At 53.2% G+C, this 24,304-nt stretch overlaps 2 protein-coding genes across 4 annotated transcripts; both read left to right on the top strand.

Annotated features, from left to right (window-relative positions):
* Positions 1-9,652: 9,652 nt before the first annotated feature.
* Positions 9,653-15,835, top strand: LOC141931983 (peptidyl-prolyl cis-trans isomerase H-like). 3 transcript variants are annotated; one of them, XM_074844862.1, is made up of 7 exons: positions 9,653-10,231; positions 10,763-10,827; positions 11,457-11,480; positions 11,986-12,030; positions 12,453-12,495; positions 13,083-13,171; positions 15,703-15,835. In XM_074844862.1, exons 1-6 carry the CDS (start codon positions 9,998-10,000, stop codon positions 13,092-13,094), a joined length of 423 nt encoding a protein of 140 aa, XP_074700963.1. In that variant the 5' UTR covers positions 9,653-9,997; the 3' UTR covers positions 13,095-13,171; positions 15,703-15,835. The 3 variants fall into 3 exon arrangements, with proteins under 3 accessions (XP_074700963.1, XP_074700962.1, XP_074700961.1); XM_074844861.1 differs by having other exon boundaries at positions 13,080-13,171; XM_074844860.1 differs by lacking the exons at positions 13,083-13,171; positions 15,703-15,835 and having other exon boundaries at positions 9,657-10,231; positions 12,453-12,924.
* On the top strand, positions 13,816-21,002 carry LOC141932307 (uncharacterized). The gene is made up of 12 exons (XM_074845706.1): positions 13,816-13,873; positions 14,065-14,205; positions 14,800-14,937; positions 15,217-15,514; positions 15,703-15,863; positions 16,300-16,388; positions 16,625-17,116; positions 17,814-17,966; positions 18,876-19,052; positions 19,405-19,637; positions 20,277-20,383; positions 20,843-21,002. Exons 1-12 carry the CDS (start codon positions 13,816-13,818, stop codon positions 20,977-20,979), a joined length of 2,184 nt encoding a protein of 727 aa, XP_074701807.1. The 3' UTR covers positions 20,980-21,002.
* Positions 21,003-24,304: the final 3,302 nt, after the last annotated feature.

Genomic DNA, 24,304 nt, shown 5'->3' with positions numbered 1-24,304 from the left:
ATCTTGCCATTTTGGTAGCGTTTGCAGGTCTCTGGCAGTGAAAGTGTTGTAGATCAATGAAATAAGGTGGCTTGTGGATTTGGCTGGTGTCAGTGGAGTTCTCCACATTGGCCAGGTGACTTTGGGCATTCTGCTCCCATGACTTTATATCAAAAAGCTGTTTTATGAGGATAACATCCCTTCAGGATATGTGTATGCTGATCCCACTAGAATAACACTTGTGTTTAGAACACGGGAAAATTGCTGCACAGTGGGACTTCTTGCCCAGAAGGACACCCAGCCTGGAGCAGTGATGGTGGTGCAGGTAACTAGAGACTGTTGTGCTTGGACAGTGTACAGCTACCTTCTGTGAAAATCACAGATCCTAGCAAAGCAAAGCTGTGACATCCAAAATGTTAGAAAAGAGCCTCTAACTTTGCAGTTACGTTGAGGAAGCCTTACATTAATGTCATCCAAATGGAGGAAACAAAAGAAGGGTGGCAAAAAGGGAACATCCATCATGCTGTGTTATGGCAGGGTCTAGAGACACAGAGGAAAAGAAGACAGTGGAAGCTCTACCAAGAGAATCCGTGGTTTCTGAGACAGCCACTGCAGTAGCCCCAAAGCAACATTTCTCTTTCCTGCAGCTACTTTGAAAGGCAAAGAGCAGGAAAAAGAGATTTTCTTGAATGAGGACCGCTGCCATCACTTGGAGAGCAATATCAACTGCTGCAACTCAAGTCCACATCTCAGCTGGCCAGCTAGGCTCTCTAGGGAAATCCAGACATGCCAAGGGCAGCTCAGCACACTGTCCGAAGCGCTTTTGTTAGGAAAGGATCAGTTGGCCCCTGGGGAAACTCATCTCTTGCTCCACTGCCTACAGAGGGAGCACAGCCAGCCTGATCTTAGCATTGCATGAACAGAAAGGTTTGGTGGGATTATCTGGAACTGAAGCATTTCTTTGATCAAGCTGGTGGGATGCATTGACAGCCCTTCACTTAGAAATGATTGAGTAGCTGGATTATGAGTCAGTGGAAGACTAGAGCCAAACTGGCAAAGCAACTGCAAGTCTCTGTATGTGTGTGAGCGAGAGTGTGTGCAAGACAATAACTCTCCTGCCCTTGGTGACTTGGATTGATGCGCCTCTGCTATTCCCGTCTTTGAAGAATCCACCGGTCGATATTTCACTCCTTTGTGCCCAGCCATCCCATCATCTGCGTGTCTGGCACCAGTTCTTGTAGGTGTAACTAAGAATCATTTCTCAGGCTGCCAGCTCTTCTGCCTGGAAAACTTGAGGTTCATTTTGGCTCCTGACATTCAGCTGGATTGCTCCTCCCTTCTCTTGCAGCCCTTTGGTACTTACTCCTTTGCTGACCTCTTCCTCGGCACATTTGCATGTAACAGCAGGTCGATGACCTGGAGAAGGGATGCAGAATAGATGCATCCTGCCCTTAAGTGCCGGCTAATAGCAGAGAAGTCAGCCCCCTTGTTAACAGTTGATATGGTCTTTCCATCATGGGTCAGCAGGATGCTCCATCTCCCTTTTCACTACAAAGCCCGTGTGCTTTTTCTATCTGTCTGGTGAAGTGTGTGGGTTTGCAGCTTAACCCTGTGTTAAGCGTTTCACACGCGTTTCTCCTGTACGTTCCCTTCAAAGCTGTCTGCCCTGTTAGCATTATATCCACACCAAAGAATATTTTTTGTTCCCTAGGCATCCTCTCAAATAAATTGTGAGTTTGCTGGGTGAGAAAGTGTTGTGTACTGAATAGAGGCCACCCCCCTAAACCCAGCAAATGCCTCCGCTTCAATGCCAAACACTGGCAGTGCTAAGGTGCCTCTGCTGCTGCTCCTCCAACATCCAACCCCTTCCTTTCTTGTTCCACCTACAACTGTGGAAGAGAGAAGAGCTGGTCTGACAGGTAGAGACTGCAGGATGGACGGTGGTTGTCCTGTTTCTCCCACAGCAGGACATGGGAGAACTGCTACGATCTCTTTGCACCTTCTGCTAGTCACTTTTTTCGGTTTAGATTTTGCTGCCTTTGTTTCTTTAGCTCTACCTCTATTGCTTTGCCAAAACACCTGGGAGCGATTGGGAATGTCAAAACAGAAATACTGTTTGTGTCCATCTCCCCAAGCATTTTCCATAAATGAGATGACCCCAACCAGCTTTACAAACAAAGTCTAACGGTTTTTCTTTTCTACCTCTCACCGCCCACGGACTGAGCTGGGCTGTGACTAGAAAGCGCTGCCTGTGGGACATCTGCTGCTCCTTTCCTGGAAGTGGGTACATAGAGGGAGAAAGGGGGATGCATTTTAGCCACAGACATGCTATTCCAGTGAATTTCAGAGGACTGTGGACAATGATGCAGAACAGACAAGCTACTTTTCCCAGAGCTATGGGGAACCATCTCTCTGGGGCAGGGATTATGTTCACAGAGGCTGAAAAATAGACTCCCTGAAAAGCTGGTGGAGGCAGGGAAGGAAAGGTTAGGCTAGAGAAGACAAATTCCTTGGGCTGGATGGTGGCAGAAAACAAACAGAATGATACTTAACACTTCCAGAGCACTGTCCACACCTCCCTGAGGGCCATGCACAGCACATCCGCATTAACGTCTCAAAGAAAGGCACTCAACCAGCAGAAACAAGCTTCTCAAGCAGCTGTGACCTGTGAGTGCAGTGTCTTAATGTAGGCACTTAACTCCATAATAATATTACTGTTATTATTATACAACTACTGTGCCTGTTACAGCACTGTAGCATTTTATTCCAATTGGCACTGACATTTTTAAATGTGCTGATACAATGAAACTGCATCTTCCACAGCTCCTTAGGAGAGCTGCTAGGAACTGCATCTCTCCCATGAAGATTGGAGACTTGCCAATAAGCTTCTGGTGGCCCTGGCTGTAATGTGGGTTGGCCTCTGATGTTCCCGCCTGCTTGTTCCGGGCATAGGTGGTGTTTTCTGAAGAACTGGTCAAATAGCTCATTCATGCGGTTTCCAGCCTGCCTCCCTATTCTCACAAAAGCACTGACCCTGACGCTGCTGTTTGCTGTAGCTCTCTGATTCTGACCTTCAGCCTGTGCAACATCTGCCAGGCCAGCTGTTCTCCATCCCACAGTAACAGATTACCCTTCCTAGGTGCAGGCTTGATGCTTGTCCTTATTCAATCACATCCTAGGCTTTTCAGCTTGATTCTCCAGTTCGTAATGTTGGCGTTGCACACAGACTATGTTCTCCAGAATATCTGGATCTCTTCCCATCATTATATAGTGCACAGTCTCCATAAACCTAATCTCTACTCTGCTATCCCTGTCATTAAAGAACACATCTGATGGCAGCAGATACAGAGCAGGTCCCAAGGCAGATGCGACTCACCCACCCCTTCGGTTTTGACATATATCTCTTTAGCTGATATGGCAAATGCTGGTGACTGGCACCTCTCTGCTTCTCTGCAAGTACCTCGGTCAAAACTGCCTGTTCTGGTGGAGCTGTGAGCCTACATCTTCCGTTCCTCTTCATTTCTCTGCCTCCTGCTGCTCTCGGGATTCCTGCTGGGCAACGACTTCCTTGTTGCTACTTTATCCCATCCCTGTGGGTCTCAACAAAAGCTGCAAAGCTCCTCAGAAACATGTTCTGAGCAGCAAAGGGACTTAGAAGTTTTGCACTGTCTCTGTATCCAGCCCTGCTCACTAATAGCTGGCCATGAAGCAATGATTTGTTTCAGGCATCTGGTTTGTGAGAATCCAAAATGCTGCTTTTTCTCCCCCTTCCATTTTCCATTTAAATGCTAAATACTATAAAGAGGAAACCTCTCCAAAACCAAAACAAAAACAGTCTGCAAAGCAGCAAGTTAAAATCCTTCCAAAAGTCAGCTGTGTCTGAAGAAGCCACCTCAGGAGAGCATTAAGTGCAAAACTGGGCTGTAAAGCCTGAAATCGGGTGAACTACTCAAAAACCTAAAAAACTCCGAAGTCCTTTGGACTCCCAGACACATTAGGCTTCAGAGCTCAAGTTGCAATTCTGGAATAAGTTTCAAGATAAGCTGGATCCTGACGTGCGGAGTCACGACTTTACAACCAGTAAGGTTATAAAGAAGGTATGTTTATTCAGCGCTGGGTGCACGGGGGATCGCTCCTCCACAAACGTGTACATTTTGGAGCGAAAAGCAGCTCCTTTCTATAGTGTAAGTGTTTACATATTCATGATAATCCCGAGAATAGGGAGAGATATTACAATTAGTTTTGAGAAATCATTATCACAAATCCCGCCCCAAGTCCCTCCCCGTTGCGCCTGCGCAATGTCTCCTGATGGTCTTGGGCAGGGGTCTTCAGGATGAAGATTGAAGATTCCTCTTCTTCCTCTTATGACTTTTCACCCAATTAGGTCTCTTCAGCATGTCAATTTAGCATTCTTTGAATTCCCCTTCCTTATCTTGGGACTCAGTAGTTGCAGCTCCTCCCTTATCTCAAGAGCCCATCCTGCTGAGAGCCCACCCTGCTGAGAGGCCTGCATCTATTTCGTTAAGGTTTCTCACTTCAATCCCAGTTCCTGATTACGTATCAGCCAAGTGACTCAAGTTTTAGTTGGTCCAGTTTTCAAGCAAGTCTGGACTTCCTTGCCTTGACTATTTGGTCTCATGTCCCTGTCTTTGGACTCCAGTCCTCATCCAGACTCTGGTTATTAAGAAAGCCTATCTCTCATCCCAAAGGAAACCTGGGCCTTCATCTCTAAGGAGTGCTGGACCTCATTTCTCAAACTAGCTTGAGCCCACCTTCCTGAGGAAACACTGGATTACAACTATACATGGTATTTATCATCATTTCATCACAGTCCCAGGTACTCTGGAAAGCGTTTTGACTAATATTAGGGGAGGTGAATGAATCCTTGAAGGTCTCAGTTCCTCTCCACTCAGTGTAAAGAAAGGTTGGAGTGACTAGCTAAGAGTTTATCCTTTATTTTTGGACACCTAAATTAGGGCAGATGATTCCCAGCCTGGCAGAGGAACCCAGAACCATCTGCCAGGCCAGACCCAAACTCCTAACCTGCCCTACTCCCTAGTGCATTGGAGGAAGCCACCACCCAAGTCCTTGGCTTCTCTATCCCACAGGTTCCCTTACAGTATAACTTTTATTTCATGGAGTCGTTATAATCCAGCTATCTCTTCCCCTTCCCCTTGGTGGTGAGGGTAAAGCTAAGGTCAGGCTATTTTACAAACAATAAAGATCTTATTAAACTTGTCAAAGAACAGCGGGAGCTTTACCCTGGTGTTCAGCTAAGTTTCCCTTGGAAATGTCACTAGCCCATCGAGGCACAGAATCAGAAGGTCTCTCTTTAAATTCTGTATGCAACTTCCTGATAATTATGTACCCGAAGGAATATCATATTCAAAAAGATGACAGCCTGGAGCATTTAAGAAGGGAGGGTGCAGAGAAGGAGTTTGGAAAGATAACAGCTTGATGTACTGAAAAGAAAGCACTCACATCACATGCAATTCAAGGTGGTGACTTTGGGTTGGTTGTTGGTTTTTTTTCACAACAAAGTCAGCCTGCAGAGTCAGCCTCACAAAGTCTATTATGTTCCGGGCCACACAGAACATTTAATATAAAACTCAGCCATAAGTTGTGTGCCAGGTGAATTGTCATCGTTAGAGAGTCATCTGCTAGGAAACCATGTGTTGCTCTGGGGGAGTGGAGCAGGTCGGGGTGGAGAAGAGATCAGGGGGAGGGGGAGGATTTGGGCAAATGCCATTCAGTAAGTCTGCTGGGGAAACACATTTTTATGTGAAAATCAGCACTGGTCATCCTTCTAGTGGCATCTGGGCATGCCTGCAGCCACAGAACTGCCTATTACAGGAGCAAGGGCTGCCGTGAAGTCACGCCGCCGCGTGCCTCTGCGTCACGGGGCTCCACTGCGAAATATCCCTGCTGAGCTGCAGCTCCTCGTGCCTCAGCCCCGTCAAGGGCCGTGAAGGACACACCATCTCCCGGGGCCCATGAAGCCATCCTGGCCCTCACAGAGAGCTGGAGCCGCTGAAGACCAAAGCCAGGCAGGATTTGCAGAAAGCTCGAGTGCTTCTTTGGATAGCAAGAAAATCTAGCCTACGCTAAGGGATAACAGTGTGGTAGTGGTGGAAAACTGCAAGGCTTTGAAGGCAGATTTGGAGGACATTAACTCCCCAGGGCTTCTTGCCCTCTCCCCCTGGCAGCTGGGTTTGGGCTGCAGGCAGATTTAGGCACCGGGATTAGAGTGAGCAAACAAAATTCTATTCACCCTGCTGGTTCCCATGGCCAGAGCTGGGTGGAAAACAGGGTTTGCTTTTGGCTGGTCAGGTATTCCATAACTTCAGAAAGAGCTGATTCATAATCTACTTAAAGGTTTGATCAAAAGTTTTGCATGTTTGGTGCACTCGAAATTCTGAATTAAATGTGGTTTATGGTGATCTAGAAAAGCAATGTTTTGGTTTGCTTCCTAGTCCGCTGATGACAGATTAGGTAAATGTGAAACAATTTCTGAGAGGAAACTTGAAGAAGCAAAGCTCTGCGGACATCAAAGCTATGCTTTCTAAACGCTTCAGAATATTTTAAAGTGGGAGATTCAGTAACATAAATATGGACTCACCAAACATTTTGGTGTAACTAAATCTGCTTCTTTTGCAGGAAAAAAACAAAACAAAACAAAACAAAAACCCAAAAACCAACAACAAACAAAGGAGTGTTAAAGAATTCCCCGGTGTCTGGTCTGGCATCTGGTCGGGTTTATTTCCATTGTGAGTTGTTTCCCAAAACAGCCACCTCATTGGGAACTCCAATAACCAGAATGAAGAGTCTTGGCCTCAAACTAATTGTCTGCAAGGACACCCTGGGAAGAGCAGCGCTGGTGATCGATCGCCAGAGAGTGTCAGAGCAGAAAATAACATGGTCCCCTCAAGGATAGGGAGGCTGATTCTCAGTTGAAATGAATCAACACTATTTTCTGAACACAGCTCATGCAATTCACACCTCTGGAAGGTCTAACTTAATTTTCCTCATACCACTTGGCAATGGACAAAATACTTTGGGGCAAAACTTGTTTTTTCCACTACAAGACTGTAGGTTGATCAAATAGGCTCTGAAACTTCCCCTAAAAGTCATTGAAAAAGAAATGGAACAGAAAATTAAAAAAGCTTAAAAGGAAAAGCAATATGCTATTAATTTTTTCAACTTTTTGCTTCACTGGAAAAATTGAAAAATTTTCAATTCAGGTTAACTTAAAACGTATTTTTTTTTCCATTTGGCCATTGAAGCAAAAAATGTGTAGTCTCCTAGCTTGTACTGGCCCCTATTTTTGTTCAACTGTTTCGGTTCATTGCCCCTATTTTCAAGAGACAGCTACAGCTTTCTAACTGTATCTGTTGTGTTCAGGAAGATACTGAGCAGAAGACTCCGGCTACTCTGGGTGATTATAAGTTATTTTGTTTTAACATAGGAAAGAAGAATAATCATTGGTCCACGCTAGCTATAATTTGTGTCTCCTCTCTACGTTCAGATCCACCAGATATTCACATTTAATATCTTTATACAGGAATCCCAGACTGAGTGCTCATTTTATGCAAAATGTCCTGTCAGAAGATGCCATTTCATGATGAGTGAGATGTTGCTCAGAACACGTTGACTTCAATCACACTTTATCTGAAAAAAAACACAGAGTGAAACTGTTTTGATTTTCCATTTGAAGTGAATTTTCATTTTAGCTTTTTTATTCACTGCACCAGCCAGAGGGGACCAGTGCACAGCAGCTCTGGGCACGGGAGCACAACCATCCTCACGTCCCCTGAATTCAACCTGCTGTCCCGATCCAATGTCGGGGGAGGTTTCCATACGAGCCCAAGAGCGAGATTAAGACACAAACGAGGCCAAATGCCGTATACCCAAACCAGGTTTTTATTATTAAAGAAGTGAACAGGGGTACGATAGGACAGGATGGAAGGAAAAGGCAGAAATAAAGCAAGGATGCGGGATAGGGCTGCAAGAATAGTCACCCCCATGGATCCAGCGACGTCCCGTTGGTCCTCAGTCGTCAGTTCTTCGGTGGTGGGCGCACACGGATCTGGCTTCGATGGTAGATGCACACTGAGAAAATTTTCTGCTGCCTTTTTAAGTCCATCGTATCCACTGATTAGCACATCTGCTCACCTTTAGTTTTTTTTTCTCTGGTCCCACAGGTTTTGTTGCACCTGGCTTCAGGGCAGGAACGTTTGCCTCTTGTCAGTTCATTAGCCATGCAGGCACGGGGTCTGGCCTACACAATAGAGCCACAAAGGGCTACAGGATGGGGCCAGCTCAGCACACCTCTGCCCCTTTGAGGCTTGTCTAAAGAGTCCGGACAATGCAACCGCAAGAATAGGGGGGTGCAGCCTTCAGTAAACCCCAGCTTCTGTGGGCGACATCCCCCAGACCGATTCACAGGCCGCAGCAGCTTCTCTTGGAGGTTTGCACAGACACAAGCAAGCTTTGACACACTCATAGGACATTTCAGTCTCCCACACCTGCGAAGCAGTGGCTTGTCAAGGGGAATGAGATGGGGGATTTTCCTTGGCCTTTCTACATTGTTATTCCTTGACCTTCTGCTTAGACCTCCTTGCACTGCTGCAGTCTGAAGCTCAGCCCCCCCCACCTCTTCTGCACCTCCTAAAACGGCACAAGCAAGTCACCCCAAAAGTACAGCGCCGCTCTCGCTGCAATTCTCTGCTCTTTGCATCCCCGCACACTATTGCATCATTTTCATGGATAATAAATAACCCATTTCTCCCCCACCTCTTAGGTCTCTGCCTTTCTCTCTCGCCTTCAGTGCTTTGACAGGTGCTCTCCCCCCCACCTTTCGTCAAAACACCAGCTTTGATTGGAGCCAAGTAAAATAAAGACTGACGTGTGATTGACAGCAGCCCAAACAGATGCACGGTTTGGCAGGCTGAGGTTGCAGAAAATGAGCAAATAAATAGAGACACGGGTGCGGTCAAACGTGTCGCTGACATGTCAGGAATAACCAGCTGGAAGAGCTGCTTTGCACGGGCTGGGTATTTAAGGCTTCTGATTTGTACCCTCTGATCATCAGCCAAGTGCCTTAAGTAATTTTTGCCTTTCAGGGCAAATGGTTAACAACAATTACCTGCCCCTTAGCGTTTCTTACTGTTGATCTTAAAATTTGTCAAGTACGTGGAGAAACCTGTAGAAGAAAGATACAGTAGAGCAGCTGCGCGTTTTCTGATCAGCACCAGCTCCTGTTTTCCTCCTCTCATTAGGTGGGCTCAGTTTTCAAAGTGACTCTGCGCCTGGCCAGGGAAGATACAAATAAGCACGTGCGAACATTTGTGGGTGTACATGAGGACTACTTCCGTGGCAAAAAGCGGCTTTTTTGCATGTATGTAAACTGCTGTCCCTCGCTAATTCCTGGGAGCCCCTATGGCGGAGAATCCCCAGGGCGCCCCAGCGCTGCTCATCCAAGAATTCCTGCTGAGCAGTTCTGTTGGACTCTGCCCGTTCGTCTCCTTGTCTCATCCCCCTGATGCACGCCAACACCTCCTCCTCAGGTGCCGCTTGCCAGAGCCCACGGCCATCTCCCGCTGGGCACTGGACACCCCTCTCTGCCCTCTGTGCACCGCCCCGCGGCCGCCCCAGCCCAGCACGGGGCTGGAGAACCAGGCCCTGCTGAGGCCCGGCCCTGCCGAGCGTCCCGGGCAAGTCCCCGCGGCAGGACCCGTCCCGGCGGGCGCAGGCAGGGCTCTCCCCGGCGGGGCGGGCACCAAGGGACGGAGGGGGCCCTGCCAAGAAGGGCTTTGCTTCTGGGAAGCTTCGAGCTGCCCGCGAGGGCTGAAGGACAGCCCGGCCCAGCCCGCGGACCCCGCTGCTCCAAGCCCTCCGCCACGTCTCCCGACACCCTCCCGGCGGCCTCCGGCGCCTCGGGGCAGGAACGGCCGCAGGGCCGGCTCCGGGGCCGCCTGGGCCCGCAGGGAACGCGCTGCTGGGCCCCCAGCCCCCTGCGATGCCGGCCGAGGGGCCGCGCTGCCCGCTGCCGCCGCCCGCCCTCCGCGGCAGCGCCGGGCTCCGCGCCCAGGGGAGGCCTCAGCCCCGCCCGGCCCCGCCGGCACTTCCGGGGCCGGAGCCGCCGCCGCTTCCGGCGGCACTTCCGCTTCCGGGAGCGGCGCGTGCCATGGCGGTGCTGGCGTCCAACCCCACCAACCCCGTGGTCTTCTTCGATGTCACCATCGGCGGGCAGGTGGGCTCGGGCGCTGCGCGGCGGGGCCGGGGGCGGCAGCGGGAGGGGCTGCGGGGGTGAGCTGGGGGGGGCGGGGGTGCGGGGCTCGCAGGGGCCGGGGGGCAGCCGGGGGGGCCCGGAGCGGGGGGGCTCGCGGGGGGGCTCCGGGAGGGGGGTGGCGGGGTGCAGGGCGGGGGGACGTGCCGGGGTTCCCTGGGGGTGTAGGAGCGACGTGGGGGGGTGCGGGGGGGGTCGAGTGCTGGTCGTGGGGTTGGCGGGGGGCGACCGAAAGCGCTCGGAGGGGAGCAGCGGGAGGGAGGTGCGGGGCAGTCGGGGGCTGTGGGGCTGCAGGGGCGCGGGGGGAAGGGCTGGCAGCAGGGCTGCAGGGCAGGGGGGCAGGGGTGCGGCGGGAGGGGGCTTTCGGGGGTGGGGGGTGCGGCGGGAGGTTGAGTTTGTGGGGGTTCCCCGGGCGCGGCGGGGGGAGGCTGGGGGGTGTGTGTGTGTGTGTTTGTGTGAGGGGCCCAGGGGGCTCATGCGGCCCCGTCTCCCCAGGAGGTCGGCCGCATGAAGATCGAGCTGTTCGCCGACGTTGTACCCAAGCCAGCAGAGAACTTCAGGTGAGGAGCAGGCGACGTTTGTGCAGCTCAGCCCGGGTGGGGGCTGTGAAGACTTTTGGGCGCAGGAATGGCTCAGGTGGCAGAGTGGCCAGTGCCCCCCAGAGCCGCCGCACTGCTTTGCTCCTCTCTGCGTTCCCAGAGAGATGCGGCCGTGAGCACCCCGATCCCCTGGGGAAGGGCACCTGGCTGGAAGGGGAAGGGCTGCGGTCCCGCTCTGCTCCCTCTGCGGAGCTTCTCGTGCGCTCGGTGCCCTTGGAAAAGGCCGCACCTTAACGGCAGGGCCACGCAGGTCTCTTGGCGCTGACTGAAGGATGCACCGCTCGGGCGTCCCGCTGCCACGGCAGAGATGGATGTACCCTGTTCTCTGTGAAACACGGGGTCTGCTCCACGTTCACTGCCCCTTACAGCCTCGCTGTTAAATATCTGCGCTCCTCAACTGCAGGCAGCAGAGCAGTCTGTTTTAAAATGGCAGTGGGGAGGAGTTCCTGCCGGTTCCGTGGCACTGGGGTCATCCCCGGTGCAGCAAGGGCACTCCTGCGCACCAGTCAGTGCATGTTGGCTGAATGCAGCCCTCTGTGTCCTCCGGGGGCAGATGTGCCTCACGCTCTGCTCTCTTTTTTGTCTTGCAGGCAGTTTTGTACGGGTGAATTCAGGTAAGCGGGTTACGGGGTCCTTTAAAGTAGCCTGCTCAGAGAAACAGGGCTGGGTGAGCAGGAAGAAGGCTCACTTGGAAGTGTTTCTTACTCTGCCAGTACAACATGAAAGAGTTGCAGAAAACCGCTGTGATGAAGTTGTGCTGAGCTCGGTGCGTCGCAGGGGTGGCAGACGTTCCCTTTGGGCATGACTTTGTTCGTGCTCAGGGTGCTCTGAAAAGCCCTGTCTGCAAATCCCGCCTGCTCGTGCTGCAGATGGCAGTGGGATCCCCTAAAGGTGCTGGTTTGGGTGTTGTAGGGAACCGTGTCATTTAGCGGGCAGAGCCCACTCGAGGTTTGCCTTTGCCTCTGGTAGCACCAGCGGGGAGCCAGGCTGCAGCACTGGGTGGTGTATCAAGGCAGTAGTAACGTGTAGGACAAGCCTTTGTGACTCTGAATTCCTGGGAGGGTTTTGTGTTGGGATGTGCAGTAAGTTGCAATGATTTTCCTTTTCGTTTCCTTGCAGGAAGGATGGTGTCCCTATAGGTTATAAAGGAAGCACTTTGCCCAGGTAATTCCTCTGCTTTTGTTTAGGCACTGAAGTAGCAGTTTGAGCTAGATGTGGTTTGGAGAGCTGCCTCAGGCATTATTGGTCTGGGAGGCATCTGTAGGTCTTGGCTGATACTGTCCTTCTGTAGATCTGGGGCATTTGGGGGTCTGGGGTCCCTGGGAGGGATCCCCCGTGCCTGGTGTGTCAGGTCAGAGACCACGTTCTGGCATCTGTCCTCTAATCACTATCCCTGCTCGAGCAGCAATGGGTCCCAAATTACCCAATAGCAACGAGTAGTTAAGCTTTGTTGTAGATTTTAGACTGTAGCATTCACAGACGCTGATAACTCTCGTTGTGCAGCGAGGCAGAACTCCTGTTTGCCCCATGCTAAGCTTCTGGAGACATTTGTCTACTGAGAACTGAGTATTGTTCTACTTCTTTAGGGTAATAAAGGATTTCATGATCCAAGGAGGTGACTTTGTAAACGTAAGTACTGGTCTATTCCTTTTGTGCTTTTCCTACGTGGTACATTAAGCAGCTGTTTCCAAGGGTCCATGCTGCTCTGTGGGATCTGTTGGCTCTCTTTTGAGGTCCTCAGTAGTCACTGCAGGATTCCTCCTAGCATAGCTGCTGTCTTACTGCCACAGACTATAACGTACTTGAAACCAAATCTTGGGTGAGCATAGCTTCTTCTTCCCAAAATGGAGCCCGGGGACTTGGGGTGCCCTTAAAGCGACAGCCAGGGGTCCAGGGATGCAGAGAGAGGCACACCAAGGGGTCCAGGGTGTCCCAAAACTCAGGCTGAGAACCCAGGAAGCACAAAAAGGGACATGGGGGTGTCCAGTCCCCACCTCTTGTGCTTGCAGGGCGCCCTGCTGGCGAGAGCCTGCTCTGCCTCATTTGCTGATGACAATACTTTAATGAAAAGCTGTACTCATCCTTTTGTTAAGATTAAAGAAATGACAAACCGTATTGTATTCTGCAGCAGCACTGGTGTGGTCGGGTGGAAGAAGGGGTGGCAAGCATTAGCCTCTGAACACAGGTGGCTTCTTATTCTCCTGCCCTTGTAGCAGATTCTTCAATGAAACACTGGAAGGGAGTTTTGATAAGCTGTTGTGGCCACAACGGAGGACAGATGTCATGACATGGTCTTTAAGTAGAGGTAACTGTTGGACTTACGTAGTGTGTAGCTCTCACTGCGATTCATGTGGGTGAGGGGAGAAATTCCTCTTAAAAACAGGCCAGGGTTATTTCTTACCCTGGTCTCATGCAGAAGTGAGTGCACAGCCCCACTGGTGTTATTTCATACTGTCTTCATTCCACCTTCATGGGGCGGGGGTTTCAGCCCACCGCCTGTAGCTGCAGGACTTGCCTGAGACTCTCACTGATACGTTGACCTTTTTTGCAAGCCTGATTGCTCGTGCAGATCCGCAGTGACGTGAATATCTCAGAGCTCTGGTTTGGGGTTTCCCTGCTAGGAGGATCTTCATGGTTCAAGCCCTTCTCCCCTTGCAGTCAAGTCCTAGTGATGTTCTAGCTTAGACTGATGGCCATGTTGACTCTGCAGTGAATGAGGCAATACGAAGTGGCTTATAATATTTTTATTTCCTTTGCCTGACAATTTCTTAGTTTCAGACCCTTCCAGGACATCGGGCATAGAAACCCAGGTATAGTTCATAGCACAGTTCCTCCCTGTGCTTCTCCAGCACCAAAGGATTTCACAGAACAAGTCTGTTTGATGAGGCAATTCCATTCCTCCAAGGGAGGAAATCTATCCCACCCTAGAGAGGCTCAGCCTTAAATAGGATGCAATTAGGTATAGCAGTTGTGCTGCCCTTGGTCCCAAAAATGGAATTCGCCCTTAGTAGGGTGTAGGACCAGTCAAAACTACGTTTTGAAGGAAAATTTATGTTTTCAACAGAACTGGATTTTTCAAATGACCAGCCACCTCTAGCAGACGACGTTACTATTACATCAGAAACGCCAACTAATTTTCTGCCAGGAGCACATACATTATTACTCAGACGAGTGTGTGGTGGCTTGTGTGGATTGCAGAGCAGGTCCTCTGGGACCCACCACCCCAGAGCTCCTCCAGTGCTCTTCTGGCCCCCGCATGGGAAGGGGACCATGTCATGTCTTGGACCACCACAGCCACCCAACTTGGACAGGAAAACAGCAACCTGCAGCACAGGGACTGTAACTCCCAGTGCAAATTACTTGGTTTCCCTAGCAGAATCTCAGATAGACATATATTCAAATACTTGAACACAATATAAAAACTCTCTCATAAGTTAAATAAAAGGAGGGGACTAGTTTTAGCTAGCCATAAGGAGAACTTTGAGCAAGAAATCACAAAATCCAGCACATGTAACAGTGCAAATAGATATCTTATATGTATAAAAAGATATAATAATTATATAGACTAGTTGATATTGTACATGTAATAATATTCATGTATAAAAGTCAATATTATACATGTAATAATATAAATATATTTAGATAACAAACCATATATACAGTAATATAAATCAATATATTTTATTATATGGGGCAGAGAGCCAGGATTTCTGAGACACCTATGCATCACTCCTCATCCTTCCAGAGCAGGGATGACCATAGGCCACAGCCACGTCAGCCAATCCCTGTGCTGGATTTGCTCTGAGTGCCTCCAGCCTGTTAGAAGGAAGACACACCGACACGTGTGCAAACACACATCCACACACTGTTCTCTCTGCTGGGAGCCCTGCTGGCAAGAGCCTGCTCTGCCCAGCCCGTCTGTCTCCCACGCAGGCAAGCCTTGCAGGCAAGAGGAGGAGAGGGGTCCACAGAGTGTGCAGGGAGGTGGGAGCCTTGGAGAGGTGGCCTTGGGCAACCCTGTGCCCCTGGACACAATGCCCCAGGGGCTGTTCCCTTGGCAACGTGGCCTGTGTACCCACAGAGAGGTTCTGAGCACCCAGGCCCCTCCCAGCCCCCAATGAGCCATTTATGATGTCAGCGCACGGCCCCCAGTACAAGGGGTTCTGTCCCAGGCCCTGCACACACAGTACCTGGTGGTGCTGCCAGTGCTGTGCCAGTGGGCTGGTGCTGGTGGCACTGGTGGAGCTGGTGCTGGTGGTGCCGGTGCTGCCATCGCTGCTGGTGGTGGCTCAGCCCGCAGGCAGCTGCCCGTGCCCTGCCACTCCTTGGGGTTGGCTCCTCTGTTGGCAGCCGGCACCCGGCAGTGCCCACTAAGTCCTGCCTGGCAGCGCTCCCCAGGGAGAGGCAAGGGGAGGCGGTTCAGTGCCCATCCCCGCCGGGCCATGAAGAGGATCTGGCGGTGGCTGTGCAGGAGGGCCAGGAGCAGGGGGGCAGGGGAGGGTCCCGAGTCCTGCAGGAGCAGCGGTGGCCATGAGCTCCAGCCGGAGGGCCGGGACGAGCTGCACCGTGCAGCCACCACCGGCAACTTGGCCCCAGCGCGGCCGCTGGTGGAGGAGCGCGACACCCACTGCCGGGACAAGGCCGACAGGTAACGGGGCGCAGGCAGGCGGGCGCTGCCTGGGAAGCTCCGGGGCTCTTTTCCTCCCCTGGGGCTTAGCTTTGTGCCTGTGGGTGTTCGTCCTCGAGGGAGGTCACTACGGAAAGGGCGGGCAACAACAGGCCCTTCTCCTTGCCGTGAGCTGTGCCTACGACTGGCTCTGCTCTTTGTCTCTCCAGGCGCAGGCGCAGTGGCAGCGCGCGGCCTGTGGACCCCAGCAAGCGGGAAAACAAGGGACAAGCTGCTCCAGGCCAAGGCAAAGGGGTGTCAGCATCCAGCGCTCCCCGTGGGGCAGCAGCTGCTGCAGCGAGGCAGCGTGCACCCGCCCTGCGGAGAGCAGGTAGGACTCTCCGGTGTGGAGGAGGGATGGGGAGAAGGCCTGTCGCCTGCCCTTCTGGCGGCTTGCCGTGGAGACGGGCCGTTTGGAAAGGATGATGTGGTGTGGCTGATGATCCAGGAAAAAATGCACTGCCAGGCCTTGTCCCTGGAAAGCAGAATTCCCGAGACGCTCATTCCTTCGGGGCTCGTTTCTGATCACCTTGAGCCATCCCGTCATCCCCCTGGCACACGGAAAAGGCGTGTGCGCTAGAGGAGACGAATTCCCCCGCAGGAGAAGAGACGTGTCTGGAATCTGCATTTTGACAAGTCCCCCTGGGTTTGGGGTGTGTGGCTGTGCTAGGATTGTCTCTGCAAGCACGATGATTGGGAAAGCACTGTAGGCATCAAGGAGCTGCGTTAGCTCACTCTGGTTTCAAAAACATGTGTTTTTAATGTAGATGAGCCTGCCGCCAACTTGGAGTCGGCCGTCCGTACGTCGCCATCAGAGGAAGAAGGCGTCAAGGAGAGCAAGAGCTTTGGGCAGGAGGTATGCCAAACCAAAGATTTTCAATTCGAGTCCTCCTTTTAGGATTACGTTCCATGCTAATGCAAAGCAAGACTTTTCCATGAAAAATGTCTAAGGCAGAGTTATTGAAAACTCTTTGATAATCTGCTGTCAAGCTGCTGGCAGTCCTCGCCTGGTTGTATGAAATGCTGCTGCTACCTCCTGGTTTGAGCTGATTTCCTAAGTGCTGTGCATTTGTGTTCTTCAACTTTGAACAGGCAGAAGATGTCAGAGCCCAAATACCGACGGTGGGGTCAGATTCATCCCCTTCCCACCTGAGCCCTGGGAGACATGAGCCATCTGAAAGGGTCGATGGGCAGGTGTTTCAGAGAGAAGGTCACCAATGCCTTCGAGTGCAAGAAAAGCTCCATGAGAACATCGCTGAGATGCGAGAAGGAAACAAGAGCTTGTCTCAGCAGCTGAGCAAAGCCGAAAGAAAAGCTGATGGGCTGGAAAAGGAAGTGGAGCAACTGAAAAGTGCCCTCTTGGAAAAGACATCGGCTTTAGACTGGACGGAAAGAGAATTACAGAAGGCCAAGAGGCAGACACTGGACTGGTGTGGTGTATGCCTTCTTAAAGATCAGAAGAGAGCAGATGCCACCAAGAAGGCAGAAGAGCTGCAGCAACAACTGGCCCAGCTCCAAAGTGAAAACTTTTTGCTGCGTCAGCAGCTGGGAGACGTGCAGAACAACAACTGCCTGGAACAAATGGTGAGTGGTGGTGCCTCTACGTGCGAGGCCGACAAGGTAGAAAAAGAGGTGAGGTGAGCGCTGACCAAGACTGACTTAAAGGAGAGCAGTTCCCAAGGCTGTCTGGCGCTTCTAAAAGTCAGCAGGTGTACGGTCCGTGCGCGGGAGTCCTTCGCTCAGCTTGGTTCTGTTTTGCGCTGGGTTTGTTGGAATCGCGGAAGGTTCTGACAAGCCTTGAGATGTTTATAGACACACACGTACGTAGAAACGCTGAGGCCCGCGTTGGGTTTCGTTTGTGGAGCAGAACAATGGCGGGAAGGATGATACACAGAGCTGGCTCTAGGAAGCCTTGGCTCGGGTCGCTGGAGAAAGGGCTGCAGTCCAACGACAGCTCCCGCGTTGGCATCCCGTTAGATTTTAGCATTAACTTAAGGAACAAGCCAAACCCCACAAAGGCACAGTGTCGGCATCTTCCGAGGAGAATGTGCTGGGAGACAGAAATCTTCCCCAGGAGATGACATTTCTGTAGTTGTCTTCACTAGCCAGGGGGGGCTGGAGACCATCAGCTGTGCAGATGCCCTCTTCTGCCCGTGGATGCGATGGCTTTGCTTTGCGATGCACTTAGAAAAGTGATCTCGGCCTGTGAACTAGTAACTGAAAGTCAACATACGGACTTGGGCTTCTTTTAATTTGTACTCCTGTGCCGTTGTTTCCCTAGAGAACAGAGGCACGGCTGCAAGGAGAGCTCGCTGATGCTGTCAGAAAGCAGCACACAGCAGAAACTGCACTGAACGCTTCGACGCACCAGTGCAATCGCCTGAAGGCAGAGAACTCCCGCTTGCAGGAGGACCTGGACAAGGCTAAGGCCAAGGTATGCAAAGGCTGTCAACATGTTCGTGTCTTTGAAGCTGTTCTTTTCCTTCAGCAGACAATATTCTGGGAACAAATACAGGAGAGATTTGTCTGCGCACGTCACGAGCGTCAGACTAGAGGGTGCTTTTAGCTCCTTCCTCCTGCCCTCTCGCCTTGCAAAGCTGATCCGCCTCTTCAGGGGGCTTGTTTCGAGGCTGAGGGGCAAAGCAGTGGCTTGGGGGCAGCATCCGGGTGGGGAAGAACAAAGCAGCTGTGCTCTTCCGAGTCTCGCTTCTGTTCCCACACTGTCCAAAAGTTGTGGCCGTGAGATGAAACCACAAGCCACGTGCCCCCGAATGTCTCTGGCCTTGGTTGTTTTCCCTGCAAGGTTTCCCCTCTGTCGATCTCTGCACAAAGATGGTGTCTAGTTCCCTGGCAGTGGTGGTTGGGGGCAAGGAAAGTGACCTTGGTTTGCCGTTGTCTCATAAGCCAGGCTTCGCCCTGCCTCTAAGTAAGGCCTTGAAGCTCTTGTCCCTCCCCCCGCACTGTCCTCCCCAGCCATTAGCACAGGGGTGTGCGTGGGAGAAGGAACGGGGCACCGTGGTGGAAGCAAAATGAAAGGCAGCGACCGCGGTGAAATGCAAAAGAGCATCTCCAGAGGCACGGACGTGCTATGATGCTGCAGGAGGAGTGGAGCGCCTTTGCCACGGAGCCTTTCTGGAAAGGAGGGATGGGTGGAAGCTGGAGCAGTCTTGTTGGCAAGGGCTTGAAAGGCACACTTACTTTCAGAAATCCAAGCGCCTTTTCCCTGGGTTGAAATACAAACTCAGGGCACTGACAGCCATGATCTCGATGCATCCGTTGGATGGAGTTTCACCGAGATTTGAGACCCCTCTGCTCAAGGCAGATTGTTTTTCCCCACATACAGGCGTGCGAACTCTCCGCACAGCTGGAGCTGCAGTCCCAAATATCTCTGAAGCTCGAAGCTCTAAATAAGGAGATGGGACAGATGGTGACAAGTCTGTCAGCTCGCTTGGCGACTCCTGGCGCGGGTCACACCACAACAGCGCCGGAAGAGAAGCAATATCTGAGTCTACTCTTGGAGGTCAGTTCATGTTCCATTTGTATCTGTGGTCGGCGTTGCGTCCATCTGTGGTTGCGGTCACGACTTTTAGGTGTTTTGTCTTGGGCACGTGGTTCTCTTTGTTAGTGCTGTGGGTTTGGCTTTCCCGTAGGGAAGCCGGGGAGCTGCAAAAGGCTGCGCCAGAGTCTGTGTGTCGTGTGTCGTGGGACCAGTGCGTGTGAAAAACACGCAGCCGTTTTGCTGCTCCTCGTCCAGGCAGCGTTTAGGCTGTTTAAGAGCTTTTCTGTAAAAGTGGCGGAAAGAGCAGGTTTGTTGAGAGGGGTGGGCATTGTCTTTGTCTTCCTGTTTCTTGAAGTTGCATCTTCTCTTGTAGGTACAGGCAGCCGCTGAAGCCAGAGTAGAAGAGATCAACACCGCTGTCGCCTCTTGGAGGAACGAGCTGGAGCAGATCATTAGAGCTCAGGCTCTCGAGCTGGAGAGAGCAAAGGACAAGCAGGAGTCGACCGCCCTGCTCCTGGCCTGCGCACAGGCAGAATTAAAGAGCTCCGACAAGCGTTTCTTGGTGATGGAGGACATTGCAAGAGTTCTCAGAAACAAATTAAATAAGTAAGTCCCAACGTTTTCTTTTTTTCCCCACGTAACACAATAGGACCCTTTTCATCGCGGCTTTCCCAACCCACGTCCCTTTCTTGGATCTGGTCAGCATGATGTGCGCACTTCTCCAGAGCCCGCCGTGGGCTCTCCCATGGCAGAGGCCTGGTTTTGTTGCTCTTGACGGACCCTGAAGTAACCAAGCTGACCAGGCCTGTCTGGAGGGTGTTCTAGTTAGTTTTCTTTCAACAGTTTTCTGTAGCCACCTCCTCTCCCTGCACGTGCGGTGCAAAAGAGGAGCTCCCTTTCCCTTCTGGTGTTACCCTCCAGCTGAGGAGAGACACATGGGAAAAGGCAGAGGGGACAGAAGAGGAGCCTGTGAGGCAAAAATAATCTATTTGCTGTCCGTTATAACGGTGCACCTTCAGTGTGTGTTTACCGTGGGAGGAGGGAAAGAGCCCGGAGTCCTTACTACCTTCTGGGAAAGCTCTGACAAAGACCTAACACAGACTGCTTGGAAGCCCGAGCAGCAGCACGTGTGGGTGGCTCGGAAGCCTGTGTTCCTCAGCCCAACAGTGCAGTGTCACACCTGGGGAACCACTTGGTGCCACTATGAGCAACAGCCATTCTTGCACGCTCCTGCATTTCTCACAGGGCTAATGAGAGGCTAGCAGAAGCCAGGAGGAGCAACGGCGACACTGCAGTCAGAAAGCGGAGTGTGAGCAAGACCAGGGGACCGAGCGTAAACCCATCGGGCTCAGGTAAGCGGCTCCAGATGTGATTCTTCAGTGCTCAGGTGGGTTAGGGATTACGGTTGGGTTTTGCCTGGGATACTGAAAGAGCGGAAGCCTTTTCCATGTAATTCCTGGTCACGTGGAACCAGGAGAGAGAAGTTGCTTGCTTATCCCGCAGAGCATGAAGCAGGTCTTGTTAGGTGGAAACCCAAAACAGGGAGCGGGCTCTCCAGAGAAGAATTTCATAACAATGGTTCCTCTGGAGATTCTTTTGCGGGCTTTAGAAAGCTAGTTGCCTGATGGTCAGACATGGAAAATCTTATTTCTTCTGTTGCGTGTGTCCCTTTCATTCTTTCTGGTTTCCTCTGGTGGCCTTAAATCTCTCCAGACCTTCACAGCGTCCTGTCGCAGTTGATAGTTGTCCATTGACTTTGTGGGCTCGCCCTGCTGTAGAACTAACATTGGATCTTGCTTTTTCTCTCCCAGCCACCAGTGAACGTCAAACCAGATCTGGTGGGGATTGTCCCCCGACATCTGCTCTTCCGCCAAATGTCGGCGAAGCCTGGGATATCCCTTCTGGGGCAGCACCGCCCGATAGCGACATGTTGAAGGAGAGTTATTAAAGTGGTAGAAAACACTCAGGAAAGTTGGTGAAAATTCTTTGTCTACCCCGTTCTGGAGAGGACCTGAAATCTCTCTTCATTGCTTTAGGACTTCTCCTAGTAATGTCGTCACTACCTACTTGAAAAACCAGGAGAGGGTAGTACACACACCAGCCCGTGGGCCAGTGCCAGCGCCGGGTAGCCCAGGCACAGCCCCGCCATGGCACCGGCACGCTGCTGCGAACGGATAGTCACCTTTAGGGTTTGCCCACCCCAAAACACCCGCCCCAGGGGAGCGGAGGCACCCATGGGTGCCATCCCCACCATAATGGGGGGCTCCCGGGGTGCCAACGCCTGGGAAAAGGGTGTCACCGTGTCCAAGATGGGCTCACCCAGTGTCCGGCGTCCGCCCAGCACCATGGGCGCCAGCGGCGTGGCACGGGGCCACCGAGCAGGGCTGAGCTCTCCCCCGCGCCGGCCTCGCATGCACCCAGCACCCGGCGGGATTTGGGGACCTGGAGGAGATGTGGGGGGGTGTCAGGGTGCGGCATGGGACACCTCAATTTATCCCCCAGTGGGGTCCCGATTCGGAGCGTGCCGTTCCCTCCACTTCCTGGATCGCTTTGCCGAAGGGCCAGAGGAAATACCCGGCCAGGTCCCAGCAGAGCCGCCCTGCGGGGACACGAGCATCAGCTCTGTTGGGGACACACATGTCCCCTCCAGGGCCACCCTGCAGAGACCCGGGAGACCCCAGCACCCATCAGAGCAATCGTTTTGGGCTCAGCCAGCCCTTCGTGGGGGTGCCAAATGCAGGACTCACCATAAGGAGCCCCCACAACGGTGACAAACACCACGGCAGCCACGAGGACATAGAGGAGCGAGAGCCACCAGCCGAAGAGCAGCAGGTAGAGGACATTCCCACACGTCACCGTGGACCCTGGGGGAGGGGAAGCACCGGATGGGACCCTTGTCACCTGCAACGGCCCAAATCCATGCCGTCACCGCACAGGGTTGTCCCCAAGGCCAGCCACCTCCGGAGCCCTGGATGACATTGAGGTCAGAGTAGAGCTCCTTGACGATCTCTGATCGGTCCTCCCCGGGCCGCGCTGTCACGTGGCTCTTCCATTTCTTGAAGCCAAACTGCAGAGATTTTTAAAATATTTTTTTTTTAGAGGGTGGCGGGAAGAAAAAGAAAACGTATTACAGCCATCCAGGAGCACCTGTGGGTGCCCCCACCCATGCCACAGCCACCCACATTATAGTTGTTGGAGAGCTTGTTGGCCTCCACGGCGTTTTCGGCCGTCAGGGTGCTGCAGGCAGCAGGACAGGGGGGACACAGCTGCAGGCGAGACAGAGGGTGACGAGGGTGTAGGACCCTTCCCCCCAGCACCCCGTGCCCAGCACAGCCCACGGTTGACCTTCCCTGGGGGGACACGGGGACGGTGCAGGTGACAGCCCAGGTCACCCAGGTCACCCTGCACGTTGTTGATGGCGGCGCAGTGCCGGTCACAGAGGGAGCCCCGGCGGGGGCCATCGCTGTCACCCTGGGGCTCGGTGGCCTCGGGGGCATCTGCGGGGGGGGGTGGGGGTGGGGGCTGGAGTCACACTGGGGCCATATCCTGCCCGGGCTCAGCACCACAGGACACCCAGGGGCTGCTGTGCTGGGATGTCACCCTGGTCCCCAAACCCCACAGGGGACACACAGAGCCCCCCGGGTGGTGCTCAGGAGGGGGGAACCCACCAGCCCCCAGGATGAGGAAGGGGAGGGGAATCCCCCCAGTGCCCAATGTGATGCTCAGGAGGTGGAACGCCGCTGGTACTCAGGATGGGGAGGACCCCCTCAATGCCCGGTATAATTGTCAGGAACGGGGGAACCCCCCAGGTGTGTCCCCCCACCTCACCGGGTGCATCCTGCGTGCAGCAGCGGCGGCGGGGGAGGCTGGACTCCCCCTCGCTGGCCATGGCGGGGTCTGTGCGTCCGTTGGTCCCTGGGTCCGTTCCCGGGAGGTGCGGGGCATGCGCGGGGCGCGACCCCCCAAAACCGCCCCCCCTTCCCACCGGGAGGGGCTGGAGCTGACCCGCCTCCGCTGGGGCCTGGGGTGCACCTAATAACGGGGTGCGCGGTGTATCGGGGTGAGGGGGGCTGGGGTGTACGGGAACCGGGTACACAGGGACGGGGGTGCGCGGGGATCCGGGCGGGGGGGGCCGCGGTGTATCGGGGTGCGCAAGGATGTGGGCTGCGCTTGGACAGCGGGCGTGGTATATCGGGGTGCAGGGGAACCGAGGTGCACGCTGTGTGGGGGTGCACAGGGTCGGGGATGCACGGGAATCGGGGTGCGCAGGGCTGCGTCACGCGGGAAGCGGGGGGTGCGGTGTATCGGGGTGCATGGGAACTGGGGTGCGTGGTGTATTGGGGTGTGCGGGGCTGGGGTGTAGAAGCATCTGGGGTGCACAGGGAGCGGGGTGCAGGGTTTACCCGGGTGCACAGTGCACCGTAGCGCACGGGGAGTGGGGTGCACAGTATGTTGGGGTACACGGGGAGTGGGGTGTGTTGGGGTTCACAGGGAGTGGGGTGCACGGTGTATTGGGGTACAGGGACTGGAGTGAACGGTGTGTTGGGGTGCAGAGGGCCTGGGGTGCACAGTGTATGGGGGTGCACAATGTATTGGGGTACACGGGGACTCGGGTGCACAGTATGTTGGGGTACACGGGGAGTGGGGTGCACATTGTATTGGGGTACACAGACTGGGGTGAACGGTGTGTTGGGGTATAGAGGGACTGGGGTGCACAATGTATGGGGGTACATGGTGTGTTGAGGTACACAGGGACTGGGGTGCAGAGTGTATTGGGGTGCACAGGGAGTGGGGTGCACAATATGTTGGGGTACATGGTATATTGGGGTACACGGGGAGTGGAGTGTGTAGTGTATGGGGGTACACAACGAGCGGGGTGTATTGGGGTACAGGGACTGGGGTGCACGGTCTATTGGGGTGCCCAGGGAGTGGGGTGCACAGTATATTGGGGTACAGAGTGTATTGGGGTATCCATGGAGTGGGATACGCGGTATATTGGGGTACACAGTGTATTGGGGTACACGGTGTATTGGGGCATTCAGGGAGCGGGGTAGACGGTATATTGGGGTACACAGTGTGTTGGGGTACCCAGTGAGCAGAGTGCATGGTATATTGGGGTACCCAGTGTATTGGGGTACCCTGGGAGTGAGGTACACGGTATATTGGGGTACCCATTATATTGGGGTACACAGGGAGAGGGATACACAGTATATTGGGGTACACAGTGTATTGGGGTACCCCGTACATTGAGGTACGCGGGGTGTGTGGTTTAC

Source organism: Strix aluco, chromosome 19, assembly GCF_031877795.1.
Source record: "Strix aluco isolate bStrAlu1 chromosome 19, bStrAlu1.hap1, whole genome shotgun sequence".
Classification (NCBI taxonomy): Eukaryota; Metazoa; Chordata; class Aves; order Strigiformes; family Strigidae; genus Strix; species Strix aluco.
This window is presented reverse-complemented; position numbering and strand designations above follow the sequence as displayed.